General features: G+C 35.6%; 1 protein-coding gene across 1 annotated transcript in view; it reads right to left on the bottom strand.

Moving 5' to 3' along the window:
* Window positions 1-1,531: 1,531 nt before the first annotated feature.
* Window positions 1,532-13,166, bottom strand: part of pcsk5b (proprotein convertase subtilisin/kexin type 5b) — a 319,262-nt gene continuing 307,627 nt past the window's right edge. The window contains exons 34-37 of the mRNA XM_059969732.1: window positions 11,368-11,585; window positions 7,132-7,232; window positions 3,406-3,586; window positions 1,532-2,578 (exon numbers count right to left, since the gene is read on the bottom strand). Of these exons, the coding sequence (XP_059825715.1) occupies window positions 2,163-2,578; window positions 3,406-3,586; window positions 7,132-7,232; window positions 11,368-11,585 (916 nt within the window). The 3' untranslated portion in view covers window positions 1,532-2,162. The remainder of the gene's footprint in view (window positions 2,579-3,405; window positions 3,587-7,131; window positions 7,233-11,367; window positions 11,586-13,166) is intronic.

The following is a 13,166-nucleotide window of genomic DNA, read 5'->3' as shown; positions in this document are numbered from 1 at the left end:
CTTCTCCCAGAGAGTTGTGGGGGTCTGGAATGCTCTGCCTCGGAAGGTAGTGGAGGCCAATTCTCTGGATGCTTTCAAGAAGGAGCTGGATAGGTTTCTTATGGATAGGGGAATCAAGGGTATTGATAGTAGTTGATCAGCCATGATCTCAAAATGGCGGTGCAGGCTCGAAGGGCCGAATGGTCTACTTCTGCACCTATTGTCTATAAACCCAACTGCCTTTCATTGACAAGTTCCCTATGACCACATGAAATATTCTAATTTTTTAAATCGGCACAGATTTCATTCCTCACCAGTTAGGCTGTAAGGCTCATGATATATGTACATCATTCAGTTCAATATAAAAGTAAAGAATTATTTTTAATGAGAAACATAATCAAATAAATATCCTCTCCTGATTATATGTCCTTCAAAAACTACAACTTGCTGACAACACGAAACATCATGGAAAACTAAAATGAATGAATAAGCTCCTAACTATATCATGTCTGAATAATCATACTTTAGAATAGAGCAAAACTACCTGCAATGCAGGAAATCTTCAATAGAAACTGTGTTGATTGTTTCCAATATTTTGTTCCTAATGCTATGCTAATTTTTTTTAAAAAATACATTGCCTCTAGGATTATGAAAAACTCAAAGTTCAGCAAGTAATAATATTTCTTGTAAATAAATTCAAAAAGTAAGTTCCAAGTTAGGCAACTGTATTAGAAACTATCATGCAAGCAAAAGGTTTTGGAGTAGAAAATGCCTTGGTATCTCAGAACTTTCTTTGATACTACAATTCTACAGTATCCATCAACATTTTATATTGTTAATTTCAATTTTTTTAATAGACAGTTGTCTCCTTTTTATAATCTTTGCCATTATGCTATATAAAATTCAGTTAAACGGCAAATCTGCCATTGCTATCTGATTATCGTTTTGCATCGTGATTGTTCCTCAGCAAATTACTTGATACCAAAGGAGATTTAAAAAAATGCAATAACATTATTACCGTTTGAGTGACTATTGTGATCAGATTTGGCTTCATGAAACTTCAGTTCTTGCTGTCTGCTGGGGTTACTATACTCTGTTATGAACATGAGTATATTGCTAGCAAGTAATCTTTTAATATATCCTCTTCAACACAAACTCTTCCACAAATTCTAGAAAATCTGCGGATTCTAGAGATCCAAATCAGCACACGAAATGCTGCAGGAACTCAGATCAGATATGGAGAATCTATGGAGAAGAGTAAACAGTTGACGTTTTGGGCCAATATCATTCACTGTCTGAAATATCAACTGTTTAATCTTTTCCATAGATGCTGCCTGAACTGCTGATTTTCTCCAGCATTTTGTATGTGTTTTCCACAAATTACTGTCTAAGATGGGTATCTTACTCCTGCCATGATGTAGCAGCAGCGAATCATTCATTGTTAATTAAAAATTAACAGTCTTTAAAATTTATCACATCTTCAATGATCTAGTTTGCAACAAAATGAAAATGAATGAAAGATTCCAGGTTCAGTCTTAATGAAAAAGAACTCTAGAGGTAATGCAAATTATATTTCCAGTTCTACAAGAGGAAGAGCTCTGATACACATAAATACACTGACACTTCATGGTGCACTTGGCTTCACAGAATGCTTTGACTGTTGTGTGGGCAAAGTTTTGCCAATGGTTTTGTACTACATTATTTAATGGAAAAACATTACTAATAGTACATTGAATAAAATTTTAAAGATGTTGTATATTCATTATTACTGTGTACCATAATTGTAAATTCATTCCTTAATTTAAAAGAAGATAATTTGATATATTATCTGATATATTGATGCCATGGAACAAAAGTCAGTTCAATATTGGAAGTTCTATTGCCTGATAACCAGCTATGTATCATTATAATATGTAAACTTTCTGGAGAAATTGGAAATCTAAATAGCTGATGGGCATTTTGGGGGAAAATATGTATTAAAAAACATTGTTTTGGTTTATGAATCCTATCAGTAATTTAGGTGCCTTATATCATGTTTGCATAAGTTGAGAACAGGTGAGCAATTATCGCACTCACAGAACTCCCTTCTCAGTATCTTAAATTGGTGATATACTATGTAACTGGAGTAAATACAGAACTTCATTTAGAAAGTACAGAGAAACAAAAATGAAATTAGCATTCCTTTACCTAAAGGAATAGCTTTCATCATCATACTCTAGTTCATCTTCATCTTCATCTAACAAACCATACTTAAATTTACGGTAAACAGTTCCATCTTGCCCCATGTAGACAATATCATCATCATCATCATCTTCATCACGCAGTTCTTCCTGACGATCCATGTAGTCAATTCCTTGATTATCTTGAAAACTAATACTATCCCTGCAAGCATTATAAACTGGAGTGGATTTGGCTGGATTGGACAATTTTTCATAACCAGCTTTGTGAGTGTACTTTGCTTTCGAATGTAACTTCAGAAAAAGAAATATACCAATACCAATAATTAAAATGATCAAAACAGAAACAATGGCAAATAAAGCCGATTTGCCTCCTATCTTGATGTCCGGAGCCAGAGCTACTCTCCTTAAAACACATTCATCTGTAATTTAAAAAAAAAGAAAAGTAAGATTTTTGATATAACACATCTGCAATTATTGTTACAATCTAAATTCAATTCATTTGAAGGAACAGTTTTTAAAATTTGAACTGAATCAGAATTATAGGTATTTTTCAATTAGATTTAATTTAGGAGTGATGAACAGTTTTGAAAACATCAAGGATTGTTCTTCAGCTCACCGGAACAATCCTTAATACAATAGTTTTGGCTATCTGCACATAAGAACTGAGAGAATGAGGATCTATCTTCAACAAGATTGATGCTAAATCAGCCAAGGCATGGAACTGAATCATCAAAATGGCAAGGGATGCAATCAAGTTCCGATTAAAGCTACAAGGTAAAAGCTCCAGCTAAAGATGCAGATTTTCCAGATGAACTGCGAGTGGAACAATATTATGCTGACTCCAGAGGGGGATCTATCAATGTGATGCTATGTTATTGAGGCAAAATGCAGCAATTCGTGATGATCACTCACACATCCAGAATATCCAGAATAATTAGAAACATTGTAGCACAGTAATTCTTATATCTCTAAGTTCATAATTAAAAATCTGGTATTATGAATGTAGGCCAAAGCATGTTCTTACATCTTGCATTAGTTTTATGATCTAAGCTAATAAAAACTTAAGAACATGTAATAAGATATAATGCCGTAAGTTTCTCAAAAGGAAGTCACAGAAAAATTACAATAAAAATGAAAAATTATTTAATGTTTCAATGGATGCTAATTCATGCAGTCTGAAATATGATCTTATTGCTTTTGCTGAGAAGAAATTGTAGATTACGTGTTTTCACACTAACAATCTTACCAAATTTCATTTCACAATCACAACAGTCTTCAGCTTCTGGCAAAGCATCTGTGCAGCACTTTAAACAGTTGCCATCCTCAAGATTCATCAAGAGAGCTGGACTGCAATCTGTGCAGTTAAAAGGTCCTGGCCCTTTACATTCCAGACAAGTATTACTGCAGTGTTCGCATATCAATGGATCCTAATGATAGGTATGGTAAAAAAAAGCATAAAGATCAATCATTTCAATTATTTATCATGTAAACAAGCTTTGACAATCTTTAATTTTTCATATCTTCATACATCAATATCTGAAACTCAGCACAAAGTTTATAGTTTACAGGCATCAGTAATCCCTGCTCATTTATGTATGGTTTGAAATATGGGCTCCTAACATTGTACAAAAATATATTTACTGTAAAGGCTATATTTGTGATAAAATGATAAAGCATTTTTATAGCTTAATTAAATTATCAGTGAATTTTACCTTTTGCTGTAAGCACTCAAAAAGGAAGAATTTGCCAAATTACAAATTAAATTCAGTTTCAATTGTATTTCAAAATTCACAGGCATGGACCATAACAATTTTTGAATAGTATTTAACATAGTGCTTATCGCTGAAAATTTTTAAACTACTCAGACAACTTGAGAATTCTCAGTAACTATGGAATAAGATAGTAGCACAAGAATGCCTCTATTTTGGTATCTTTGAGTGGTAGCTATCATACTGTTCAAGAGGTGTACGGAAGTCACATCTACTCTTCACCAGAAGATTTACTTTCTGTCTTGGATTATATATAGAAATAAAGAAACTGACAGTATATGTATTGTGGAATGTTTGTCAATTGGGACCGAAAGACAGGAATCTCCAGCGTCCAGTCTTGAATTAACTGATTACAGTCTGGGATAGCATTGTAAGTGCAAATATTAGTACTATTGCCCTTGGATAAGAAATAAACAGCATCATCTTATGGCCAATTTAAAAGAAATTCCATGCTTAAATTGCTTCATCAATCTTCAACATTATAAATAATACATTTATGGACAAAACTGGAAGGGAAGTTCTTAAACAATAACCATAAGTTACAGTTGTGACACAACTAGACCACAGTGATGAGAAGGAACACTTAGGAAATTATGATATTCAAAATGATAGGTAAAGGGAATTTTTATTTTGAAGAGGAAATCAGTCCCTTTTAATTTTATGGAGTAAGATCAATCGTTCAGGAAGAAAATGAAAGATATGAGAAATTAGGAGTGCAAGATATTTAACAAGAAGATGAAAACCATCCGGTTACACATTTCAATTAGGACATTCAATTATTGAATTTCTGATTAAGCAAAGATTTCAAGGATAAAAACATGGTACATATTTAAAATAAGAGGCACATGACAACTATCAGTGGTTGAAGATTAATAAAGAAGTAGAATATCATAATAATAAACAAACTAAAGAATATGAAGGGTAGTTAAATATTAAATTCCAGCTACCCATCACTCATTTTGTCCCCATACTTCACCTTTTCCATCCACCGCTTAACACATTTTACACAACGGATCTTTTTCCTATCTGGCTTTGATTACCTCTGCCATTTATCTTTCTGTGGTTTCTTTCCTTACTCATCAGATTCCAAAACTGGTAGCTTTTATCTTCCCACCTGCCTAGGTACTCTGTCACCACCTTCAACCTCGCCCTCTGTTTTTAGTCTGCCTCCATCTACTGCATACACCATCTGCATACACCTACTGCCAACTTCACCCCCAGCTGGCTCTAATCTGCCCATCACCTTTGACTGCACCTTAAGTCTGCCAGTCCCCTACCAACCCCGGACTCACTACTCCACTTTTGTACTAGTTATCTTCCCTCTCCACCTTCAGTTCCACTACAGATGTTTTACCCTTACAGATTCTGCCTGACTGCTAGGTTGCTCCAGTAGATGATTTGTAGCATGCAAAAGCTGGGGAAATTGATGGCTAAAATAGTCTGCAATACTAAAAAATAACTTTCATCATCCCCATTTACCAGTTCTTGAATCTGAATATATCATTTCTTGAGCTCATATTTGATATAATCTCCAATTAGGGATGGAAGTTTGGATTAGATTCGACCTCTGCACCAGATTGAATACCATGAAAGTTCAAAAGTGTACTCGGAACTTCACAGTAGTCATAATTATAGACTCTCCTACTATAGCAGAGACCTTTTGCTCCATCTAGTCCATGCCAAACTATTAATCTCCATTGTCCCATTGGCCTTCACCCAGACCTTAGCTCCCATACCATCCACATTATCCAAATTTCTCTTAAATGATAATATTGAACCTGCATCCACAACTGCCGGCAGTTCATTCCAATCTCTCACCATCCTCTGAGTAAAATAGATCCCCCTCATGTTCCCCTCATTCTCCTATGCTCCAGGGAATAAAGCATTAACTATCCAACCTTTCTGTATATCTCAGGTCTCAAGTCCTGGCAACATCCTTGTAAATTTACTTAGTACCCTTTCAATTGCTTTAAGTATCTTTCTTGTAGGTGGGTGACCAGAACTGCGCAGAATACTCCAAATTAGGCCTCACCAATGTCTTATACAACTGCACCATCTCAACTCCTGTACTCAGTACTTTGATTTGTGAGGGACAATGTGCCAAAAGCGCTCTTTATGATGCTATCTACCTGTGACACCACCTTCAAAGAATTATGTATTTCCAGATCCTTCTGTTCTACCACACACCTTGGTGCCCGACTGCTCACCATACGAGTCCTACTCTGGATTGCCCTTCCAAAGTGCAACACCTCACACTTGCTTGTATTAAATTCCATCTAACATTTTCAGCCCATTTTTCCCACTGCAAGCTTTAATAGCCTTCCCTCCTTGTCACTGTAACCCAGTTTTGAAGCCATTTGCAAAATTGCTGAAATGATATACCACATTATCATTGAGGTCATCAATATAGATGACAAATAACAATAGTCCCAGCACTGATTCCTGTGGCACACCATTAGTCACAGGCCTTCAGTCAGTGAAGCCATCATCTGCCATCACTCTCTGGGTTCTCCCATGAAGCTAATGTCTAATCCAATTTACTACCTAATCCTGAATGCCAAGCAACTGAACCTTTTTTGACCAATCTCCCATGCAGGATCTTGTTAAAGGCTTTGCTAAGGTCCATATAGACAACATCCACTGCCTCTTCTTTATCAACTTTCCTCAAAAAACTGTAAAATTGGTAAGACACCACCTACCATGCACAAAGCCATAATGACTATCCGTAATCAGTACCCCTGTCCTATCCTGTCCCTTAGTATTCCTTGCAATTACTTACCCAATACTGATGTTAGAATCACCAGCCTATAATTTCCCAGCTTATTCTTAGACCCTTTCTAAAACAATGGAATAGAATTTTCTCTCCTGCAATCAGCAGGCACCTTTCCCATGGCTAAGGACATTTTAAATACCTTTCCTACAGCCCCTACATTTTCTGCACTAACCTCCCACAAGAGATGAGAAAACACTTTATCAGACTCTGCTTTTCACTTTGCTTTGTCTTAAAGCAGCAAACACCTCCTTCTTTGCAATCTGTATACTGTACATGATCTCACTGCTGTTTTGCCTCATTTCTATAGAATTTGTGTCCTTCCATGAATAAAAACAGATGCAAAGAATACAGATGGAAACCCACTTCTAGGCAAGGATTTTACAGCTGTGATTTTAGAAAAGGAACAATGTAAACTCGCCGCAATAAGTACCTCTGAGACCAAGTATTCCCCAGCAAAACACTGAGAACTGCAAATACTTCCAACCATTGTGAAGCTCTCAAAGCAGGAAGTACATCGAATTGCTCCTCTTCCTAGTAAAAAAAACATGTTAAATTAGCATATTAACTGTTTTCAATGGGATAAATGAATTATGGCCTATAACAATAAAAGGAACTCAAGCAAATTGAACACATAGAATTAAACTTGAAACAACACACACAAAATGCTAGTGGAACGCAGCAGGCCAGGCAGCATCTATAGGAAGAAGTACAGTCGACGTTTTGGGCTGAGACCCTTTGTCAGGACTAACTGAAAGAAAAGATAGTAAGAGATTTGAAAGTAGGAGGGGGAGGGAGAAATCCAAAATGATAGAAGAAGACAGGAGGGGGAGGGGTGAAGCTAAGAGCTGGAAAGGTGATTGGCAAAAGGGATACATAGCTGGAGAAGGGAAAGGGTCATGGGACAGGAGGCCTAGGGAGAAAGAATTTGTGAGATTCATATTATTAAAACACAAAATCTGAACCTGGTACTTATTGTCTGCTCCTATCTGTCCCCAGAACTGAATGGCTAGCTGAATCATACCAGAGGTCTGTAAAAAAAATAGCAAGGATGGTAGAATCCTTTTGTGGAAAAGCATTAGTGAACCAGGTGATCTTTCCTCTCCAATATAATATTATTTTGTATTATTAACTAATTTTACATAATTACTCATTTGTTTGCTAATAGGAATGCATGAAGTAATAGTTCTCTTAATTTGAACTTGCATGTTTTTACCAATAAACAATATCCTGCTCTTTGGGATTTAAAAGGTTGAATTTATACTTTTTATTTGTCAGTTTCAAACATTATTGATACACTTGATGATTTAATAACACTGGACAACAAAGATTTTGCTTCCTGAATACTTTTGCGTGGTATCTTATGGATTTTGAGCTGCTGATCATGAAAATCACTTAACTTTTCCTATTACCCGCCATGTTTTTAAACTCACCTATATTTATTATTTCAATTCATAATTTAAGTCAATTAAGTTTTTGCCCAATAAGTAAGCTGAAAAGCTTTCTGTCTTGTCCAGCCATGCTTAGGCAGGGTGGATGCTGCATGGCAGCACAGGTTTTAGAAAGGCAATACATTTCCGTGAAGGATTTTGATATATAAGACTGATGTTTGCCGGAATAACTGATGCCAGGATTAAGGAAGGCAATTTTGTTTTCTGCGGTCCACAAGTCGAACAGGTTATCAAAGACAGGCACTTTGAAGAGCTTCTAGTGGTACCAGAGAAAATCACATAGAAGGCATTCAAAGACATTGTTGAAAATTTTCCTGGCAACTATAGAGCACAAAACTATGTGCAGCTGGTTGACATCATGCTTCAAGCATACAAAACCATGAATTGCAACATTTCACTAAAGATTCATTTTCTGCATTCCCATTTAGACTTCTTCCCTGCAAATCTTGGCACTGTCAGTGACGAACATGGTGAGAGGTTTCACCAGGACATTGTAGTCATGGAGAAACAGTTTCAGGGCAACTGGAATCCATCAATGCTGGCTGATTACTGTTAGACACTTAAGTGAGAAGCCTCAGACACCGAGTACAAATGAAAATCATCAACAAAACAATTTTAGCTTAGTTGAACTATTGGAAAGCATCAGTAGCATTACACAATTTAACACATTATATTCAACAAAAGTCAATTTCTTGTTTCCCCAAATTCCTACATGATACAATTAGTCTGAAATTATATTTGTGTTAAGCTTCAAGCAGTCTATCATAAAACAAAAAAAAAAATTCTGAGGAAGCAATGTTTTAAAAAAACTGTTGTCCAGTGCAATTTATTAACCTGAATATCTATACTTTAGCTAACTCCAACATGTATACTCTAAAATCAACTTATGGGTTTACATTCTAATATGAAGGCATGTTTTTTTCCATAATTTAGAATTTCGTTCTTGTAAAAATGAGTTAAAGAATATATGGCATTTTAGTGCCTTCAGAAAGTATTCACATCAGGGACTGTTACTTTTCCTTTTAATGGCAATGAAAAATAATACTATCTTCTATGATGAAAATTTCTGCCCATAGTATCTTGTCATCCAATATATTCAAAGATATGGGTGTTTCAATAATGTGTAAATTTACTGAAAGTGTCAAATGATATTAAGTGAACACTGGACATCCAAAATAAAAGCAGAAAATTCTGAAGGCTCACAATAACAAAAGAAATAGCCCCTTAAGCTCAAAATTCAATGTACATTTATAATCAAAATGTATATATACATTTATATATATTATCATATACTACCCTGAGATTAATTTTCTTACAGGAAAAAGAAATACAATAGAATTTTACAAAAGACTATACATAAACAGATAAAAATTGACCGACATCCAATATGCAAAAGAAAATAAATTGTGCAAATAAAACTTAATGTTTAATTTTGTTATATCAGCCCCATTTTCCTGCACTCTCTCTTCATTTCCTTAAAGTCTAAATAACCATTAGATTCTGTCTTGCAAGTATTCAGCAACTAAGCCTCAAATCCTCTAATACATTTAATTTTGATGTTAAAATTAGTGAATTCCAAGGATTGGAATAATGTAGAAATTTCTTCATATGTTTGTCCTAATATATATTTAAATTAAAAATAGTACAAAAACAAGAAAACTTAAAAGGTAAGGTAGTGTTCATGGGTTCAATGTCTATTTAGGAATCGGATGGCAGAGGAGAAGAAGCTGTTCCTAAATCGCTGAGTGTGTGCCTTCAGGCTCAGTACCTCCTTCCTGACAGTAACAATGGCAGACTTCATTTGGTTAGAGCTCGTCATAACATTTCATCCACCCCGATCCTCAACACTGGTATTCCCCAGGGTTTCATGGTTAGTCTCCTGGCCAATGCAACTCAACTTTTTCGTTCACTGAAAGACAGCACTGTTTTAGGCCAGCTCAGCACCAGTAACGAGTGGGAGTGAAGGAAAAAGATTGTGAACCTTGTGTTATGCTGTCTGAACAACAATCTTTCTCTAAATGTCAGCAAGATGAAAGAGCTGGTGGTTGACCTAAGGAAGTGGTTTGGAGGATGGGAGTTTGGGGGGTGGGGGGTGGGGGGAGGGTAGGAAACATGCTACGCTGTCCTCATCAATGGAGCTTCAAGTCCATATCACTAGCAATCTTTCCTGATTTCACCATATGATATGATGATCAGTAAAGTGCATGAGTGTATTCATTTTCACTGGGCAGTCTATCACAGGCTTGTCATTTCCTTCTATCCAGTTTATCTTCAAAGTGCATTGTTTCCGGAAGGCTAGTAGTATTATCAAAATTGCCCATGGCACCACACATTCCCTTTCCTCTCTTCATTCTTCCGGGAAAAGATACAGGAACTTAGAAGTTCCAACAACCAGAATCGGAAACAGCTTCTTCCCCACTGGCATTAGAGTTCAGAACCAGTCACCTCTTTCACATCCCCTTCCCAGTGGTGCTGCAACATTCTTAAGTCTGCTTCTCTTGGTTATTCCATAATTGTTAACTGTAGCAATTCATTTCCCATTACTGCAGCTTGAGCAACTAACTTTGCATCATTCTGTTGTTTTGCACTTGTCACTATTGCTCTGGTTATTAATACCATATGTAACGTTTACTCTGGGAGTTTCAGACTAGGAAGGTATTTAATTGCACCCTAGTTCACATGTTATCTAAATAATGTTGCAAACTTTGAGTCTCAGTGTTGAATTCAACAGCTTCAAGTAACCTGCACTTGTCATTTGTATCAGAATTGGCCAATTCTGCTGTAGGACATTCATACTGAATCAGTTACTCTCTCCAATGATCTGAACTAATAAGCAGTTTTACATTTCACTGCCCATAAATTGTTTCGCAATTTTTTTCAACTCTGAATATCTCATTAATACTTCATTAAAAGCTTTTTCCTTATGTAATGTCACCCCTTTTGAATCGTTCCCTTTTCCAACCCATTCATCTCCCTTCCTCTTGGTTTCCTTTCTGGGCTGGGTTCTGATGAAGGGTCTTCAACCTGAAACATTAACATTGTCTCTCTTCCTACAGATGCTGCATGCTTCAGTATCTTCTGTTCATATTTTAGAGTCTAAAATTTAGACACTAATATTTGCAGTTTACATGATATTTTTAAAAGAATTAGCCCAATCATTACAAAAACCCTAAAGGAAATATTCTCATTGTTACAAGATTAAAAATCTTGAAACTTACCATCACAGGTTTTGCAACTAGGGTGGCACCTTTCACAGGTCTGCTCGAACTTATCTTCATAGTAATATTCAGGACATTTTTTATAGCACTTTTTGTGAGATTTCAGCAGGAAATGATCATTTTGACAGATCTGACATTCATATTCACTTGGACCTGAACATTCCTTACAGCTTGGGTGACAGTTTTCACAAATTCCATCCAATGGGTTTCCAAAACGCCTAATCGAAATAGTGTGTCAAAGCAAGTCACTTATTTAGAATGAACAATGGTATTCATTTCATAATATTATATTACGTAGCATAAAGATAGAGAGAGTAACGAAAATACTGAATAAAACCAGTTACTTCATTCTTAAGGTATTTGAATTTGCTTTCAACCATATGTTACCATAAAAAGCACTTAACATATATATGCAAGTTTCAAGTCATCATTTTTATGCTGATAATTTTAAATAACCACTTTAATATTTAATAGTGATATTTTAATGATCTATATCTGTTCATTATGAGAAATGTAAGTTTAACCTTTAAATTGGAAAGGTTTGTGACATCAAAACAACTCACATATACACACACACACACACACATTATATCAACATAACATATATCTACAATATATAACTATAATTATATCTACATAGTTCATAGCTGGCAGCTTCAAAGTAACTGCATTGTTGACATACCATTGAGTAACTCTGGTCCAATCACGTCTGGGTCACCAATGTAGGAATTTGTGAATAAAACATGCAACAGCCATTTTACATGCTTTGAAAAAGCTGCAGCTCTTAATTCCATTGAGAACAAACCCAAAAGTAGTTTCCTTATACTGACATCATTACATCAGACACTCAGTGATGGTGTTTGTGAATTATGTAGAACACAGTTTCTACTATGAATAAAATGTATTATCTGGCAGGCATTACATTACCCTGCACATATACATACTGTACATTTACACACACGCACACACGTATATATGCATATATCTGTATATGTGTGTATGTATGTGCATGTATATATGTGCAGTATCTGGAGAACTTTGTTTAAATATTTCTGCACATTTCTCCCTTTGGCCTATCCTTGATGAATGATGAAATATCAACTCCACAGATGCTGAGTGTTTCCAGCATTTTCCAATTTTACTACATATGATACTATGAAAGAAAATATTCCATCATGTCTCTGTGGGCTAAAACATTAATAAATAAGGTTTTTACTGGGTCCAGAGAAATCAGGAGTCAAGAGATTTTAAAGTTGGTTGACTCAGTTGAACTGCAAAAGTCCATCAGACAGAGATCCGTGATGCAATGGAACAAGTTCAGCAACTGAAATCACTGTTAGATGAAACTACTGCAGATCTTAAAACTATTGTTCGTTGCAAACAGAGTCAATGAAATAGTATAATGCTAGAACTCATTATCAAGATTAAAGTGAATAAGGATTTACCAAGAAGTTTCCTTAACTGCTACCCAAGCCTGTCAATGAAGGAGGATATAGCTGGACAAAAGGTGTTAACATGCTCGTGATGTCCTGATGCATATTCACAATTAGCAAAGAAACCACACAATACAGTAAATTTGTAAATATGAAATGATAGTTATATCTTCATATTATTGCATTTGTGCGTCTGTTAATGTACACATAGTTTCATCCGCACACGGGGAGAGGAAATGCAGGGATCCATTAAAAGTAATGCAATCTCTCCCTTCTCTGATGGCACAAAAAGCAGTTTTGCTAATTGAAGCTGTCGATGTGTAGGTTCTATTTTCCTTGATATTTGGAAAGTTAGAATGGCACTGT

The sequence above is a fragment of the Hypanus sabinus genome, chromosome 5 (assembly GCF_030144855.1).
Source record: "Hypanus sabinus isolate sHypSab1 chromosome 5, sHypSab1.hap1, whole genome shotgun sequence".
Classification (NCBI taxonomy): Eukaryota; Metazoa; Chordata; class Chondrichthyes; order Myliobatiformes; family Dasyatidae; genus Hypanus; species Hypanus sabinus.
The sequence above is the reverse complement of the archived record's forward strand: the minus strand, read 5'-3'. Positions and strand labels throughout refer to the sequence as shown.